Genomic DNA, 17,816 nt, shown 5'->3' on the forward strand with positions numbered 1-17,816 from the left:
GAAGTGGATGGGATTTGAATCAGAATCAATCCAAACGCAACGGAGTTGTCCTTGGGTGGGTAAGTGTTGGGACGTCTCTTCTCGACGGAAGAGTGGTGGTTAAAGATGCGGTGATTTTCCACGAAAGCTGTTGATTCAGCCATTACAAATATCTAATCAAGAAAACAAGGTCTAATAATTAGACCTAATGGTTTGCTTTTAAATGAAACATCACAGTATCCACTTCAAAATCCATCTCCTCGCTTCCTCGGTAGATTTTTTTTTCTCTCTCGAGCGCCGTTCTCTCTTCTCCTCTCTGGTGGCCGATGCGGCTCTAGTCCACCACAGCTTTGCCCTAGAGACTGGAGTTGCCTGTGCGTAGCAGCTTACGGTCACCGCCGACGCCGCCTGCCTCAGCACTCGCTCCACCCCTGCCGCCGCCTCCTGCCCCTCCCCGCAACCCCCCCTCACCCCCATCCGCCTCCATCCTCCGCCTCAACGCCGACGCCGCCTGCCTCAGCACCCGCTCCACCCCCACCCCCACCGCCGCCTCTCCCCCTCCCCACAACCCCCAGCTCACCCCATCCGCCTCCCATCCTCCGCCTCTCACGCGCCATCCTCGTTCCCGTTTTACCTCATCGCGACATCGCGCTCCTACTGCTAACCCCGTGCGCAGCAGTGTTGGCCATTGGTTTCCGAGGTATGAGTTTTTTGGAGTTTTTTTGTTATCCAGGGATTAGTTTAAACCCCACTGACCTCCACCAATTTCCGGTGTAACGGTGCACACCATCTAGATCCACCCCTGATTTGGTAGCTGCTGCTGCTGCTGCTAGGTCCTCGAGCTCGTTAGTTTGGTTGTTTTAATTCCGCCCGTGTTTGCTATTTCTGCTTGTTCTGTGTTCTAATTAGGTTTCCAGTTGCACGATTTAGTATAACGCCACCTCACATCACATGCCTCCTCCCAGATGCTACACGCCCTACTGTTGCATCTAAGTGTATCTCAGATTCTCACTGTTGCTGGCGGGGATTCATGATTTGACTGATACCCAGTGTTCTTTTCTGTCGTTGTAGAGAAGTTCTATCTAACTCTAGCAGGCTGAATCATTGCATAGAAGTAGTTTCCTTGTAGGTGTTGTTGTAATGTGTGGTAATGACTAATCAGGTTTAGACCACGTGATTGTGCTGGGTCAGTTGTTCGAGTTCTTTGCTTAGCAAGTCTTGCCGTTTCAAGTAACCAAGTCAAAATAGTTTTGTTCTAGTATTTTCAGAGATGATAATGTTTACATGTTACCTATTGTTCTTCTGAAGTCAGTTCATTTTCGCAGTCCAGGTCAGCAAATAAGGAGAATATCGAGCACATTTGACAACTCCTCATATTTTATGAAATGTCACTACTTAGTAGATTCTTCTACAAGAGGCCTCCTGATGGGTTGCTGGAATTCATTGATAGGATCTACGGTAAACTGCTGAAGCCTGTTAGTTGTTACATTGATAACCTCTTTTGTTCGTTTGCTTGTTTGTTTATTTTTTTCTATTCAAATTGATCTGGCATCTTACCGTACTGTGCAGTTTTTGATTCATGCTTCTGCACTGAAGTTTTGCCGCATGGAATGTACCCAGTCTATTTAAATGGGATTCTTACAGTGTTGCATGAAGAACACACAGAGTCTTCTTTTTTGGCGATTAACTTCAGAGATGGGTATAAGAGAAGCCAGCTTGCTGATATTCTGCATGAATACAATATTCCAGTAATTGACTACCCACGTCATTTTGAAGGCTGCCCAGTGCTTCCGCTGTCTCTTATTCATCATTTCCTTCGTGTTTGTGAACACTGGTTATCTACAGGGAACAGCCAAAATATTATACTGCTCCATTGTGAGAGGGGGGGCTGGCCATCATTGGCATTTCTGTTATCTTGTTTTCTTATTTTCAAGAAGTTGCACAGTGCAGAAAATAAGACTCTGGACATTGTTTACCGCGAGGCCCCTAAAGGATTTCTACAGCTTTTTTCTGCACTCAACCCAATGCCGTCTCAGCTCCGATATATGCAATATGTAGCCAGAAGAAATATTTCTCCAGAGTGGCCTCCAATGGAGCGGGCACTCTCTTTGGATTGTCTGATTCTTCGAGCTATTCCAAATTTTGATTCGGATAATGGATGTAGGCCGTTAATCCGAATTTTTGGTAGAAATCTTCTTGGCAAGAATGCTAGCATGACTGACATGATTTTCTCTATGCCTAAGAAAAAGTCCTTGCGCCACTATCGGCAGGTAAGTGATCTATGGAATTGCACTGAAATCTTGATTGCCCTTTGAGTTTGCATCAATCTCTGATGTTTTCATGCAGGAGGACTGCGATGTGATAAAAGTTGATATACAATGTCCAGTCCAGGGAGATGTTGTTTTGGAGTGCGTACATCTTGATCTTGATCCAGAAAAGGAAGTAATGATGTTCCGGATAATGTTCAATACTGCCTTTATTCGTTCAAATGTGCTGATGCTTAACATTGATGATGTCGATATACTATGGGGCTCCAAAGAGCGGTACCCGAGGAATTTCAGAGCAGAGGTAAAAAGCAATTCACCTACTCTTTGAAAATTTTGAGTGCGTGAAATCAATTTTTGACACAGATTTTGAAGTGCAGGTGCTGTTTTGTGAAATTGGGGGCATGTCTCCTCCAAGGGCTCCAACAGCAACATTGAACGGTGATATGAAAGGTGGCTTACCAATTGAAGCCTTTTCGGCCGTTCAAGAACTCTTCAATGGTGTTGAATGGATGGAAAACAGTGACAATGCTGCTTTTTGGTTGCTCAAAGAATTCTCAACAAACTCACTGCAAGAGAAATTTCAAAAGCTAATACTCAGCGACATGAAAGAGCTTTCAAAGTTCCAAGCTAAAGTTGGCCTGCAGATGCCAGTAATGTCTCCACTGGATTCTGATGAAGAAAAATATTCTGTGGCTTCTGATTCTATTTCTTCAGCCGATTATGAGAAGGTTCAACATGGCGGGAACTCATCAGACTCCGAGAATATCGACCGTGCTCTTAGCACTGAAGATTCAGACTCTATCGGTATATATATTTTCACACTTCATTGCCATGCTCAATAATTTATGCTATATGCCGGTTGGAAGAAAAATAGCTTAAGTTGCTGGAGCTGGCGTTTCCATGGTCCCCATTCCGGCATTCCCCCAGAAGTGTCCTTGTCTCCTTCCCATGCCATCTATTTTCTTCACCATCTGTATTATACTCTGATTCGTAACCTTCATAATTTTTGCAGCTACTTCCTCAGTGAACACTTCATCTCCGCCTCATGGAAGATCTTCTAGCCTTTCAACTGAACAAAATCTCCTGCCAGCAGAGCCACAGCAGGAGTTGCCAAATAGCAGGCAGCCGCCGCCATCAACTGAAAATGGACACAAACCTGTTTCCTCATTACTGGAGGCACCGACGGCAGCAAATGGAAGCAAACCTATTTTCTCAGCACCACCACCGCCGCCTCCGCCACCGCCACCGCCACCACCAAGTGGCGGCAAACCTGTCTTCTTGGCACCGCCGCTACCACCACCACAACCACCAAGTGGCACCAAACCTGTTTTGTTGCCAGTGCCACCGCTGCCGCCACCACCACCACCACCTCGGATTAGTAATGCATCTTCCCCACAGCCTCCACCTCCACCTCCGCCACCCCTGCCAAATTCTCAGACGGGAGCACCTCTATCTGCACCAACCCTGCAGCCACAGCAAAATGTTCCATGTCATCCAGTCCCACCCCCTCCACCTCCTCCACCCCAAGTTCACGGAATAGCTAAAAAGTGCCCTCCGCCGCCTCCACCCCCACCCCGACCCCCTCCCTCTTCTATAACATCTGCAACTGCTGCTGCCACTCTGTCGAAAGCACCACCTCCGCCACCTCCACCTCCACCTGGTGCTCCATCCCCACCCCCACCTCCACCATTGCCTGCAGGTGCTGTTCAAAGAACTCCTCCAGCACCGCCACCTCCTCCCCTGATGACAGGAAAGAAAGCTCCTGCACCTCCACCCCCTCCACCTCAAGCACCAAAACCTCCTGGAACTGTACCGCCTCCACCAACCTTGCCCAAAGGAACTGGTGAATCAGGTCCACCATATCCCCCAAGCTCGAAGATCGCAAATGCACCTGCACCACCTCCATTGGGAAGGGGAAGAGCAGCAATTGGATCGGTAAAAGGTCGTGGCATTGGATTGGCACATCAGAGTAACCCCCCAAAGAAAGCTTCATTAAAGCCTTTGCATTGGGTGAAAGTTACACGAGCAATGCAAGGAAGTCTCTGGGCGGATGCCCAAAATCAAGGGAATCAGGCTAGGTAACTAACATGAAAAATATCATAGCATGAACTTTTGGTTCTCGATATGTCATCATTTTGTTTTCATCTAATTCGACTGTTCGTGATTTTAAATCATTCATGCCAGTAGGTGATAAAATATGGCATTCATTGTTTGTGGACTATAATCATGTTGCTTTTTTTCTTGACTAAATGAACTGGATTGATGCATCTGTCCTGTCATACTAAAATCTTATTCTTTGAACCTGGGTGTGGAGTTGCTTTTCCTTGTTTAACATGTGAACCACTCCGTTTTTGAAACTGTACTTACTCATGCACTATTTTGCAGGGCTCCTGATATTGATTTATCTGAGTTGGAGACCTTATTTTCCACTGCCGTTGCATCTAATGCAAGTGAAAAAGGAGGAACAAAGCGTGGCTTAGCTACCAGCAAGCCAGAAATTGTTCACCTGGTATGGAAACATTCACTGTCTTAGTTTGTTTTCCTAACAGTTAATTATTCTCCCTGGTCCCTGCCTGGGGGATTTCACTGATTTACTGTAGAGCACTCGCAAGTTTTTTTTTTTACCTTGCATTCTTTTGCTTCTACCTCTCTGTCTTCTGACTCTTGTTTTGTTAAATTTATTATTTGGTTGTATCATAGTACATTAGAATTGTAGAACTCTGAATATTTGATTTGTCAAACCATTTGTTTACATTAGAACCACTTCATGATAATACAATATACATAATTACTGCTCTTAAGTGAATCTATTTATTTCCTTATTAGTGCTTAGCTGATTGGCACTGAAGATATGCTGTATGTTTTCTATTTAAAGTATGAAACTATGTTTTGTCACATACTCCTTCCTTTTCTCAATACATGGCGTTTTAGGTGACCAATAAATTACTTCATTTAATATGTTATTTATATGATACGAAACCACAATTATAACTAAGTAATTTTGAGGATGAATCTAGTGAATAAATTTCATGTGCTTTATAAGCCAAGAAGCACCTATTTATGTGCTTTTGGCTTTTTTGCTTATAGCATCATGTAACAATATCCAGTCAAAAATCAAAAGCACATAAATAGTTGCTTTTTTGGCTTATAAGTCAAAAGCACGAGTTAAGCCTAACCAAACAGGGCCATGTAATTTTTGTAGTTAGTGAACGAAACCTTAATTGCCATGTAGTATTGAGGAAAGTAGGAAGTATATATTAGTCCCCGCTGCTATTGTTCTTAACAAGCAAGTTCGTTTTTTTCTTTTCATTCTTGTCCCGTATATTGGTTTCACATCAGACTACTTTGTTTTCCCACTATTTGTTATCAACATCATTCTGTTCTGGCATGACTTTTGTTGATCATTTTATTAGGTCACTAACTAATCATTCCTGCTACCTCTATTACAGGTTGATATGCGAAGAGCAAATAATTGTGAGATCATGCTTACCAAAATCAAAATGCCACTTCCTGATATGATTGTGAGTACCTTTTGTTGGTTAACTACTCTATACTCAGCACCATGATTTTAGAAGTGGTATGGTGAGTCGTGGCGACTGACCCCCTTCACAACATTATGACGCTTATGGTGTATGGCAAGATGACCTCATAGACACATACAAATTTCGTATGACGGCTGGCCAACTGTAAGTACAGAGCCACTAGCACTACAGGACACAGCAGAAAAGAGCAGAGGAGAAACAAAGCAGAGGAAGATGGGGAGGAAAAGAAATTGGGGGAGGGAGTGAGTGATAGGATTAACTTCCATTCCACACTGCACCTGCGTAGTGTGGATGGGGGCAGCCGGCGGTTGCACTGAAACTGGTGGGAAGCCCACAGATCTCTCTCTCTCTCTCTCTCACACACACACACACACACACACAGTTCACTGGAGAATGAGTGTGCCCTGCTTTTCTCTCCTGCGCCTCTGCTTTTCCTCCCCCACGCGCCTGCTCAACCAGCATATAGTATCAAATAACGATCGAGGGGAAGGGGATGCACCCCTCACCTTTTGGACACCATGACCCCATGGCAGATGTCACAGGTCCATTTCTATTGCGAGGCCTGGGATGCCATGGCCAGGAGGGGCGCTACAGCGCTACAACACCGATACATCATCGGTATAACGACGGCTTTAAAACCATGCTCAGCATGTTGGTTTCCTTTTGTGGAATATTGGCAACTCAGATTTTTCCGCTGTGTTCATGACCTACTTATTTATTTCATCCTGAATGTTCGACATATGATTTCCTTTTTAGTTTCGTGGTTTCCTGATTCCACGTTTAGTTAATATCTTCAATATCTTAATAAGTCATCTTAATTTACAAATATGGTTGTTATTTCCCCCAATTGTAAGCTCGTGCATATCACACATTAATAGATGAGTAATTGCACCATTAGTCCACAAACTTGTAGCGTGGGAACACTTTAGTCTGCAAACGTATAAACCCTTCAATCAAGTCCATAAAGTTGTTTTGCGGGAACAGCACTCCAAAGCGCACCAGTGAGAGCAGGTTTTCCCCACCGTGCACACTGACTTGGCACAGGGCCTCGATTGGGCATGATGTTGAGAATGTTAGGCACATGAACATCGGTCAATTTTCTCTATCGTTCTAGTCGAGGTGAACGGCGCAATGCAGGCCATGATCAGAGTGCTTGGACTGGATGGCAAGAATTGCTGGGTCACCCTGATGGCACCACCACATTGAAAACTGTGTGAGCACCCTCCCCTCAGCAACACCATATAATCATCTAACCAAAACCTTCACCCTAAAACCTTTGCACTAGAGAAAAGAACAGGGAGAGAAAAGGGTTGGATGATACCTATCGTACACCGAGGGAGGGGTAATGCGGCTCTCCTTGTTCTCTACACCGAGGCGCCATGGCAGCGGTAGCTATTGGTTGTCGTCCAATGCAAACACTCTGATTGCTGAGAGGGGGAGGGAGGCTCATGCGATGCCATAATCCCCCGTGCAACGTGCCGCACTGGTCGAAAACATAATGCCTGGCGCACTTTGGACTAAAGTATTCCCGCAAAACAAGTTTATGACTTGATTGAAGGATTCACAAGTTTGTGGACCAAAGTGTTTGGTGTTCCCGTGCTACAAATTCATGGTTAAGAGTGCAATTTACTCTTAATAGATTGTGTTATGTGCAAAAATGGTACTCCCTCTGTTCCTAATTAATTGATGCTGGAAATTTCGCAAAAAAACCCTTGCTATTTCCCGAAATCGACCTGCAGTCCACGTTCTACCAGAACTTTTGCCCAAAAAACAAACCTGTAGTTTTTCGAAATCAATGCGCAGTCCACGTTCAATTGAAAATGTTCACTGCAGGTTGATTTCTTAAATTAATAGGTTTTCTTTTTGCAAAATGGCCGGCGCCAATTAATTGGGAACGGAGGGGGTATCACTTTGTTGAGCTGCCTAAGCCTGGAGCACTGGAAAAAAAATTAAATGGCCTTTTATGCTCTTTTTGGTAATTGAACACCACCATATATGATTATCGTCTGTTCAAGTTACTGCTGAGCAGTGTTGGATTTCTCGATCCTTGTTTATTACCTTCTAAGCAATTTATCACGCTGTGACATTATTAATCTGCTCAAATGGCGCTGTAATTTTCTTCTATAAATGGTTTTAACTTGCAGAGTGCAATCTTGGCTTTGGATACTTCTGTTCTTGATAATGACCAAGTGGAGAATCTCATTAAATTTTGCCCTACAAATGAAGAAATCGAGATGTTGAAGGTGCTTGCTCTCTCATTTCATGACGTGTAATGTAGACTTCTTTGTTCACATAGTATTTGATATCTGATCTTGTTTTGTCCTAAATCTTTTCTTTTTTATCTACGAGCTCAGAACTATAACGGCAACAAAGAAATGCTTGGAAAGTGTGAACAGGTTGGTTTAATATTTAGGTTGCATATGGCATAAAGTGCCCATTTTGAGTATTCATGGAAGCTTTAAACTTTAATGCAGTTTTTCCTGGAGCTAATGAAAGTTCCTCGCGTGGAGTCCAAACTTAGAGTTTTTGCTTTCAGAATTGCATTCTCAACACAGGTCTCTTGTCCTCCTCCACGAGTTAATTTACTTCGTATCTTGGATTATCTCACATTCTCTATAACTTGCAGTTGTAATTGTGATGTCTTACTTTTTGTCAGGCAGATGAGCTAAGAACTAACTTAACCACCGTAAACGATGCAACAAAGGAGGTAGAACACTATCCTCTATTCCTCTGTTTTTTTGTTAACTTTTAACATATAATTCTACTTTGTGTGGCTTAATTTTTCACTTTATGCAGGTGAAAGAGTCTCCGAAGTTACGGCAGATAATGCAGACTATTCTCACATTAGGGAATGCATTGAATCAAGGAACAGCTCGAGGTATCAAATAATTCTAGATGTTTTTTTGTGTGGAATTCCTTTTATCTGGTGGCGTTGTCTGATCCAGTGATGGGTTGAATAGGTTCTGCTGTTGGCTTCAGATTAGATAGTCTTCTTAAACTATCGGACACTCGAGCTAGGAACAATAAGATGACACTGATGCACTATTTATGCAAGGTATGCATTTATCAGAAAGTGTTATTAACATATAGGTTTGCATGCTAAATTCCTTGATCAATCTTTACTTCCGACCATACCTCCAATAATTCAGTGCTGATTAGATTTAATATCTTACTGCAGTCCGGTGCACCTGTCATGCACTTGTTGTGTCAGTACAGAACTACACTAATTTACCTGAGCCTTTACAGTTGGGAATCTTCTATTCACTGACTTAGCTTGCATACTTCATATAATGTTGATTTTGGTGCCAATTGCAGTGCATAACTATGTGCGTCAGATATATGTTTGTTACATACTAACACAGTCTGCTTGAGACTTTTGTACATGAGTCAGATCGGGGTTTGCCGATCACTATGTAGGTCAAGCAAACAAATATAGGGTGCTCTTGCTCTGGGTTTGACAATTACTATAAGGATTACAATCCCAGGGAGGTGAGAGGGCAATGCTGTAGATGTTAATGACGGTTTGCACAGGAGATGCTAGTTAGATGTGAACTACTATAATCGCTCAAACTATCAATTCATAATACATCTTCAGTAGGCAAGGATGTGAATGATATTATGCATTACTGATACATAGTTACATAAATACATATACAACCTTCACTGACATGTTTTGACTTTTGAGGCATACTCAATGCATTATTCTAAGAGTTGTCCGTGTACAAGCAATAGATGCACTAATGGGTCCTGGTTCGTGTATAATCAGTTATGTTAGGCCCTAGAATGGGATGGTTGTGCCGTTTAATTGCTGAAATGTTTGGTGACCATTCGAGTACCAGTTACCCTCTTCTAGAACTGGGCACTCCTTGCTACTGGTGCTGCCAAGATTTCAGTAAACCAATGGTGACAGACTTGTTCTTGGCAGTTCTTAAATGGGTGTGATCCTGAGTTATTGCGAGCTATGCTGATTTTAGACAAGTTAATCTTATTATCTTACTCTGACTGTAGCCAATTCTCTGCCCAGTCATGGTTTTCTTGTTAACTTCAAATGGGTGCTGTATACATAGGCAACTGTGTACTCAGTCTTTCTGTCTTTTATCTGCAACTTAATGAAATATCTGCAATTTTGGCACAATTCCCTACTATATTTACCTGTGCGCAATTTGTTAGTAACTGGTTGCTCTTGCAAACTCGTTCGATTTAGCTTATCTTTCTCTCTCTCTATCACATTCTAGCTTCTTGCTGAGAAATTGCCTGAGCTTCTTGATTTTGACAAAGACTTAATTCATCTGGAAGCAGCTTCTAAGGTATTGTAGTTATCTAAATGAATATTGCAATTCTGGACGTTCATCGAGCTACTCATAAAATATCTTGCTCCACAATTGCATCTGTCCCTGCCCCCCCAGATCCAATTGAAGGTTCTTGCTGAAGAAATGCAAGCAATAAACAAAGGTCTTGAGAAGGTTGAGCAGGAATTAGCCGCTTCAGTGAATGATGGCGCAATATCTGTTGGCTTCCGTAAGGTAAGATTTCCCCTTTCGACTATTTCACAGTTGTTGGATGTTGAGATTATTATTCTGTTTACAGTCAGTCATAAACCATCGGTACCAAATTATTGAATTACCCATATATGATATTCAAAACCATTAGTACCGAACCATTACTTATCTGTGCCATCTATGACCCTTCTGGGTTCCCATATCATACGGAGGTCTTTATTAAGATATTCGAAAGGCAGGCCTCTACAAACACTACTCACTTCTATAGCGAATGTAAAATAAGGGCATCAGCTTGACATGTCCATTTTGCATCTCTCTTATTAGCTCTGTGTCGTGAACAATCGTATTTGCTCAGAGCATACAACCATGAATATACAAAGAGTAAATTGGCAAAAATATTCTAATAGTTATCGAACACAATAGATACAGAAATCGTAGCGTGCACTGTTGTGCATCCTGCACAGCAACCATGCCTTGCTCGGTCTGAAGTTTGGACTCGGTAGGAGTTGTGACCTTCAGGGTCTCCTTTACAGCAAGTATGTCTGATGAGACTGCAAGTGTGTGCATTCCTTTACAAGTGAACTAAGATCAGCTTCTTTTACAGGCATTGAAATGCTTTCTTGACTCGGCAGAAGCAGTGGTTAGGTCCCTCATTTCCTTGTATTCAGAAGTGGTGAGGCCCGTACCTTAAAGTTATTCTTTGTATGTTTTCTTGCGTTTGTGAAAGATCTTAATGGCATTCATTTTGCAGGGAAGAAATGCCGATTCCCTAGCTCAATATTTTGGTGAAGATCCAGCGCGCTGCCCTTTTGAGCAAGGTTATGTGTGTCATTTCACCGCTTTACTAGTCATTGTTCTCTTGCTATATGCATATATGTAATTCATGTTATCTTTGCCCTTTGAGTAATATTGATTTCACTATGATAAGGGAAACAATTTAAAATATTTTCTCCTGTTCCTTGAGGAAGTTTCTCCAGTACTATTTTCATTCTTGCAAAAGGTCCAAACATCTTTTCTTGCCCAAACAGTACATTATCGGAATTGGTATTTATAGCGAATTGCCTATCAAGTGGCATTTGTTTGTGCCCTTTTAGTTGCATTATGAATTGAACTAGCGTGTTTCCGTTTAATTTGTATGAACTTATTTTTTTGGCACAGCATTATTTACCTGTGTTGTTTCCCTGATGGTTTATTGCTCTTCTACTTTCAGTTACGTCGATTTTGGTTATTTTTGTGAATATGTTCAAGAAATCGCGTGATGAAAATGCTCGAACTGCGGAAGCTGAGAAAAAGAAAATGGAAAAGGAGAAGGAAAAGGAAAAGGCAAGTATATCTGCGAAATAAGGATTAGAATGTGGATTCCATCTTCGTTAGGTGAGAGCATGTTCCATGGTGGAGCTGGCTACACCAGAGCGCAATTCTGCCTTTTGATGCTCAATGCAGTATGCACAGAGGGATGTCAGAAGTCTTGTTTGTTGGCTGGACTTCGTCCACTAAAATGGTAATATTTTCAACTGCATACCCTGTTTGAGCTATTATTAGATTGCGTTTTCACCTGTAAGTAAATAGTTTCATAGATTCCTCAAAAAAAAAAGTTTCATAGATGCTGGTTTGGTGATTTCAAACTGCATATACTTTTTCAGTTTAACTTGTGTCTAGTAGACGTTCTATTATTAACCAAATTAGTGAGCATCCATGCATGTAGAAACCTCTTTTTTTTGCGGGGAATGTAGAAACCTCTTTTGATTACTGCTTTCATCATTGGCTACGTCGGAATGCATTTTCATGCTTATTTTATTAAAAAGAATGCAGGTTGCTCGCGGACTGCAAGATATGGCAACTTTTTGTGATTTTAACTAGCGGGGATCTCCGGCGAGGTCGCTGATCTTGCTATTGTAGTGTTGTAAATATAGCAGTTACTGATATATATATAGCAGTCTTACATGTACATAAAGCTAGCCCAATTCGGAACAAAGCAAAGAGCACAGCTGATGTAGAATTTTCTTGTATTATCAAGAAACAAAAGCATATGAGCCATTCTTGTACGCTGAGTCATCTAAGTGAGCTCTTACGATGTATTGCACATCTTATTAATATATGCAGCAATTGACTGAGGGTGTATCTGGTTCTTGCGTGTATCCCTGAAAATATGGTTCAATTTATCATGACAAATTCCAAAAAGATAACATACAAAATAAACACTGACCTCTCATAACTAGTAGCATCTAAACAATGGATGTGTAAGATGTTAAAATGTGGATGGTTTCTCAATCAGATGTGCATATAAAGCTGATCACGGGGCATAGTGGAAGCAGGCAAGTGTAACACTGGTAAGTACTGCTGCTGCTGTATGAAGGTGCTGACCCGGTACAGATTCCTTACAAAGTAATGTTGACTTATTATTACCTTATTCGTTCATTCACACGTCAAATAATTCCTTGGGTCAAACTCATTTTCACTAGTATTTTCACTCGGACCCGACACGCCATGGCCAATTTCTGGCGTTGAAATTCAGTTCCATAGCCCGAGGAAGGTGAAGATGAACCGGACGTAGTTGAAGCGGAAGAGGTGGCGCATCATGGCGATCTTCTGCTCGTCCCACGGTGGGTACCTGAGCATGGACTCGACGAGGTAGCCTCTCCTCAGAACCGCCTTCTTGTGGCTGAACATCTCGAACGAGTACTTGCCGTGGTACTGCCCGAACCCGCTCGGCCCGACGCCGCCGAACGGCAGCGTGTCGATCCCGTACTGCAAAAAGGAATTAAACGAATCCGTTGAATAAATTAATTTGTTCGTACACATGGCGGCCCTGGGCAATAAAAAAACTTGTTTATGCATACTTGTACAACAGCATCGTTGAAGGTGACGCTTCCGGAGGATGTCTCCTCCACGATCCGGCGTTTCAGCGACGCGCTGTTGGTGAAGGCGTACACGGCGAGCGGTTTCGGCCGCGCCCTCACGAACGCGATGCTGTCTTCGATCTTCTCGACCTGTAACCAGGAGGAGAGGGGATATCATTTCTGCTGCTTTTGTTTGCCTGTTGGGTGTTCCGGGTTCAGTTGAAATGCGGGAAACAGGCAGCAGCTAGAATCAGTTGTGTGGTTATACCGTGATGATCGGGAGCAGGGGGCCGAATATCTCCTCGGTCATGATCGCGGAGTCCAGCGGCGGATTCAGCAGTATCGTGGGCTCGATGCACCTGAAAGTTTTTTTTTTGTTGAGACAGAAGAGGTCACACCTTTTGATCGAGACGAGAAAATAAACGGGCCGAGTTCAGGAACTAATTTACAGGTTCTTGGCGTCAAAGTTGCCGCCGTGCAGCACGGACGCCGCCACGGACGTGTCCTTGAGAAGGCTGCTCAGCCGCTGGAAGTGCCGCGCGTTGACGATCCGCGCCATGTGATCCAGGTCGGCGAGGAACCTCTTCAGCGTCGACTTGAGCACCTTGATCTTCAGCGGAGAGAAAACGGTCACACGGCACAACAATGTCAGGCGATTCTCACATGATCTGGTCGGAATTGAAAAGAAGCCGTACGGTACGTACCAGGGTGGGCGCGAAGCGCTCCTCGACGAGCACGTAGTCGATGGCTATGCAGGCCTGGCCGGCGCAGGAGGACCACTTGGCCGAGATCAGGCGGTTCACGGCGATCTGCACTTTCCTGGCGCTGCTCATGGAGTCGAAGATGCAGGGGCACTTGCCGCCCAGCTCCAGCGCCACGGGCGTCAGGTGTTTCGCCGCCGCGGCCATCACCACGCGCGCCACCCGTGGGCACCCTATTCACGGCAGAAACCCAGCGCAAAATTAGCAGCGAAGTCTACTTGCTGGTCTGTGGAACTAAGTAACAGTGGTCGGTTTGATTTACCGGTGAAGAGGACCTTGTCCCATCTGTGCTCCATGAGCTGCTCCCCGACGGCGGGGCCGCCCTGGATGACCTTCACGGCCGTGGCGTCCATGTACTCGCCGATGTTATCCTCCAGGAACTTGGCGGTGGCCGGCGCCATCTCCGACGGCTTCAGAGCCACGGCGTTCCCGGCCGCTATGGCCCCGATCAACGGCTCCAAAGAGAGACCTGCGTACGTACACAGAGCACGCGTACACGCGCGTCACGGCTTTGGAAATCATGGTTTCCTCCTGCGTGTGATTACCCGAGCAATTTTACGAGTACTTCAGGTACGTTAAATGACCGGTTAACCATGCTACGGTCAAAAGCTCGAAATCGTGGTCTCATCACCACTGGGGCACGCAGGCACGCAGCACCACTGTCCGCGTCTTTCCAGCCGGAAACCCGCTGCACCCGACGAGAGGTTTTTGGCGAAACCGGAGTGTGTGATTTGAGACGCGCTACAGGCTTGCGACAGCACTCCAAAGGCAGTGGACCGGCGTGCCTCCTGGCGGCTTGTGTCCCTGACTCGGTAGATCTATGGGATGACTGGTGAATCTAGACAGGGCAAACGAGAAATCCTCGCTGAGTATACACAATTCTGTTCCAATTGTTACTCACTCCGTTCCACAAAACACCCCATATAGATTTGCGTACTTGGACCACAACCTCTCTCGTTTCTAGTGTCCGACCTCTCATATTGGATTAACAATAAATGAGTGCGAGAAGTTATTGGTCGGGTGCGGGTGCCAAGAGAAAAATGATGTTTATTGTGAAACAAATGAGAAAATTTTATAATGCATTGTTTTGTGAAATGAAGGGATTACTTAAGATTAACCTATGCAAAAAAATTACTCCCTCTGATCCATATTAATTGTCGAAATATTACATGTATCCAGACACCTTTTAGACATAGATACATCCATATTTGTATAAATTTGAGACAATTAATATCGATCGGAGGGAGTACTTGAGATTAGATTAACCTATCCAAGAAAATTACTTGAAATTTGTATAAAGTCTAACTTTGGAGATGAATGTTGCATCTCTACTCAGATCTGTTTCAGTTTTACTTTTGCGCCTTTGATGGTAATAAAGATTGCATTGGAATTGCTCTATTGCAAGTTGCAGCTGCAAACAGTGTCGCACAGCATGGAACCAGCCCTTTGCATTTAAAGTGTGTTGTCCATTCAGACAATTGGCAGGACACAAAAAACTGTCCCTACACAAAATAATGCACATGGTTTGGCCCCCCAGAACAGGAAAAATTGAAGGCGCATGGACGAGGATTGGGGAATAATAACATCTAAAGTTGTTTCTCCCTGGTCCAAATCCAATCCAAAAGGTTATGGGGTCCTCCGTTGGTCCCTTCCTCGGAGTGAAATTGTCACTTTTGTTTTGTCGGTACATGGCACTTTCGCCACAATTGGTAATTTCTACGCCGTTTCAAAATGAGCTTCCGTGTTTCAGAATCTATGCAGTTGCTAGAATTTTCCAAACATTAAGATGTTTAAATCATCTAGGTTGGACTGGTCTTTTTTTTCCTTACTATGATCTAGGTTGGTCATATGAAAACTATACAGGGTACTCACCACCAGATGTATTACAACTTTTGTTGCACAAACTGATCAAGTGAAAGGTTGTAATGTAATTGCTTCATCTTACTCTTTGTGTTCGGAGACATCGCCATAAAACAACAGAGAAGATCAGTGTGGTCATTAACGTAGACAGCTCTTACTAATGAACCGGCACCACTTGCGCGCTCTTGAAGGATTGAGCCTAATTAAATCCCAACAAGACGATCCTAACAGTGGCCCAGACCATTACTCGTGGTCCACTCAATGAACGAAGTATGAACGGCTCCTAAAAAACTCTGTTACGGAGTAACTCAGCCGTTGGATGGTTGTCCGACCGTGCTGTGAACACAAGTCTTTTTTTAAGAGAACGGAAGAGAACCCTCGTGCTGCTGACAAGAGAAGTGACCGTAAAACAGCCTTTTATCCTTGAGCATACGAGTGCATGTGCATGTCAGGGATAGAAAACCCATTTTGATGCAATCATACGTATTCACATCCGAATTCCATGCATGTACGCACCGGTGGGATGAACAGACGAAAAATCAGTGGACCAGTTTTATTACTGTAACAATGAGTGCTTCGACCATTTTCCTGACAGTCACACATGGGCCTTCGTCGTGTTCTAGCATACGTAACAGGATCCGTGTTGCAACAAGTGAAACGCAGAACTACCATGGTAAAACGTGGCCACTGGACGCACAGTATAGAAAAAAAACAATAGAGATCGGCGCTGGGCCGCTGGCTTTTGCAGTTTGCTTACCCAAGGGGAAGTTCCAGCAGGAGAAGATGAGGACGACCCCGAGCGGCTCCGGCACGACCTGCGCGCTCGCCGGGTACGCCACCAACGGCACCCAAACCTGCGCTCCCTCGCACACAACACAACCATCCAAACGCAGTCATATTTAACACAGAGTTACGCCCGAAAGCATTCAATATATGAAGATCGAATTTGTGGGTGGCCAAAAAATCAAGCTTGCTTGCCTTCTCCGGCGCCATCCACTTCCCGATCTCTTTTAGCGCGGCGTTGGCGGACTTGACAAGCACGCCCACCTAAAACCACCAGGAACGAGTAAGCAAATTAAGGTCCCCGCGAAGAAGTGCGAAATGGGAAGTGAAAAGGCCAATGAACCTCGTCTCTGTAGGCCTCGGCGCGGTGCTTGCCGAGGTCGTCGTGGAGGGCCCGGAACGCGTCCTCCTCCTTCTCCGCCAGGAGCCTGAGGAGCCCGCGCAGCTGGGACTGCCGCCACGCCAGGCTCCGCGTCCTGCCGCTCTCGTACGCCGCCCTCAGCTCGCCCGCCAGACGAAGCGCGCGCTGCGGCGGCGCCGCCGCAAGCGCATCGACCTGCTCCTCGACGCTGGCCGCCATTGTGCCCATGCTGCACTGCTCTCTGCTGCTCGATGGATATGGATAGATCTATCTCACTCTGTTGTTGCTTGCTGCTCCGGTGTGGGAGCAAGTGACCCGCTGGTCTCAGACTCTCAGTGAGTGGTGGCACGGGATAGGCGAGAGGGCTTCTTCGTCGTGTGAAGGAGCCCATTTAATTGGGGTGGGCGCGGCCGGCCATGCGTCTCCCCTGCAAGGCTAGGCTGCAACACGACTCCCACGAGGCGGCTTCAATGCTGGTGCCCACGGCAGTTCAAGGCAGTTATGGTTTATCAATGCGGTTACTAGCGCCCGGTTTTGATTGACGTGACCGTCCCATATTTGAGGTTTGTGAGCCGGTAAATACTGTACGACTGGCGAAGTGTCACTTCGGAGTACGTGCTTCTTCTTTCGGTAAGTGTGCCTTGACTTTACATGCGACCCGGCCGGTCCGGTGCTTCGTTGATTGGTTGAACCACCTCGCGGAGGTATGTCTCGCGCTGTTAAATACAGAGAACTTGCTCTATTTTCAGACATTTTCTTGCCCGGCCAAAAAGCCCACGAAAAGTGTACGTCGGTCATTTTATCGAAAAATCATTCTGATACCCCCAAAACTAGTCAAAATATAGTGTGTGTTTTTCGACCGACAAAATCAGCCAAAAATTGTGTACCGGGAATTTTGATTTCGGAAAATCGACCAAAAATCTA

General features: G+C 44.7%; 2 protein-coding genes across 6 annotated transcripts; one reads left to right on the forward strand and one right to left on the reverse strand.

The window, feature by feature from the left end:
* The first annotated feature begins 497 nt into the window (after positions 1 to 497).
* LOC100837757 (formin-like protein 3) lies at positions 498 to 12,408 on the forward strand. Of its 5 annotated transcripts, none has more exons than XM_014895890.2 (20): positions 505 to 679; positions 1,305 to 1,437; positions 1,549 to 2,249; positions 2,326 to 2,547; positions 2,624 to 3,050; positions 3,259 to 4,324; positions 4,632 to 4,755; positions 5,696 to 5,767; positions 7,933 to 8,031; positions 8,143 to 8,184; positions 8,263 to 8,343; positions 8,445 to 8,495; positions 8,585 to 8,666; positions 8,749 to 8,843; positions 10,024 to 10,095; positions 10,195 to 10,311; positions 10,892 to 10,960; positions 11,039 to 11,105; positions 11,498 to 11,788; positions 12,093 to 12,408. In XM_014895890.2, exons 2-19 carry the CDS (start codon positions 1,365 to 1,367, stop codon positions 11,629 to 11,631), a joined length of 3,594 nt encoding a protein of 1,197 aa, XP_014751376.1. In that variant the 5' UTR covers positions 505 to 679; positions 1,305 to 1,364; the 3' UTR covers positions 11,632 to 11,788; positions 12,093 to 12,408. The 5 variants fall into 5 exon arrangements, with proteins under 5 accessions (XP_024311320.1, XP_014751376.1, XP_014751378.1 ...); XM_014895892.2 differs by having other exon boundaries at positions 12,100 to 12,408; XM_014895891.2 differs by having other exon boundaries at positions 1,310 to 1,437.
* A 93-nt stretch (positions 12,409 to 12,501) lies between these two features.
* On the reverse strand, positions 12,502 to 17,371 carry LOC100824147 (aldehyde dehydrogenase family 3 member F1). The gene is made up of 9 exons (XM_003580197.4): positions 16,875 to 17,371; positions 16,727 to 16,795; positions 16,506 to 16,602; positions 14,151 to 14,357; positions 13,832 to 14,061; positions 13,577 to 13,737; positions 13,396 to 13,486; positions 13,128 to 13,277; positions 12,502 to 13,035 (listed from the first exon to the last, which is right to left on the reverse strand). Exons 1-9 carry the CDS (start codon positions 17,118 to 17,120, stop codon positions 12,799 to 12,801), a joined length of 1,488 nt encoding a protein of 495 aa, XP_003580245.1. The 5' UTR covers positions 17,121 to 17,371; the 3' UTR covers positions 12,502 to 12,798.
* Positions 17,372 to 17,816: the final 445 nt, after the last annotated feature.

Source organism: Brachypodium distachyon, chromosome 5, assembly GCF_000005505.3.
Source record: "Brachypodium distachyon strain Bd21 chromosome 5, Brachypodium_distachyon_v3.0, whole genome shotgun sequence".
Classification (NCBI taxonomy): Eukaryota; Viridiplantae; Streptophyta; class Magnoliopsida; order Poales; family Poaceae; genus Brachypodium; species Brachypodium distachyon.

What these genes read in the sequence shown, in the direction of transcription:
- LOC100837757 (XM_014895890.2), top strand. Translation starts at nt 1,365, where the DNA reads ATGTCACTACTTAGTAGATTCTTCTACAAGAGGCCTCCTGATGGGTTG. An exon ending in AGCCAGAAATTGTTCACCTG is followed by an intron (nt 4,756 to 5,695) that starts GTATGGAAACAT and finishes CCTCTATTACAG; the next exon opens with GTTGATATGCGAAGAGCAAA. An exon ending in TAAACGATGCAACAAAGGAG is followed by an intron (nt 8,496 to 8,584) that starts GTAGAACACTAT and finishes CACTTTATGCAG; the next exon opens with GTGAAAGAGTCTCCGAAGTT.
- LOC100824147 (XM_003580197.4), bottom strand. Translation starts at nt 17,120, where the DNA reads ATGGGCACAATGGCGGCCAGCGTCGAGGAGCAGGTCGATGCGCTTGCG. An exon ending in AGTGGATGGCGCCGGAGAAG is followed by an intron (nt 16,603 to 16,726) that starts GCAAGCAAGCTT and finishes GAGGGAGCGCAG; the next exon opens with GTTTGGGTGCCGTTGGTGGC. An exon ending in TCAACGATGCTGTTGTACAA is followed by an intron (nt 13,036 to 13,127) that starts GTATGCATAAAC and finishes TCCTTTTTGCAG; the next exon opens with TACGGGATCGACACGCTGCC.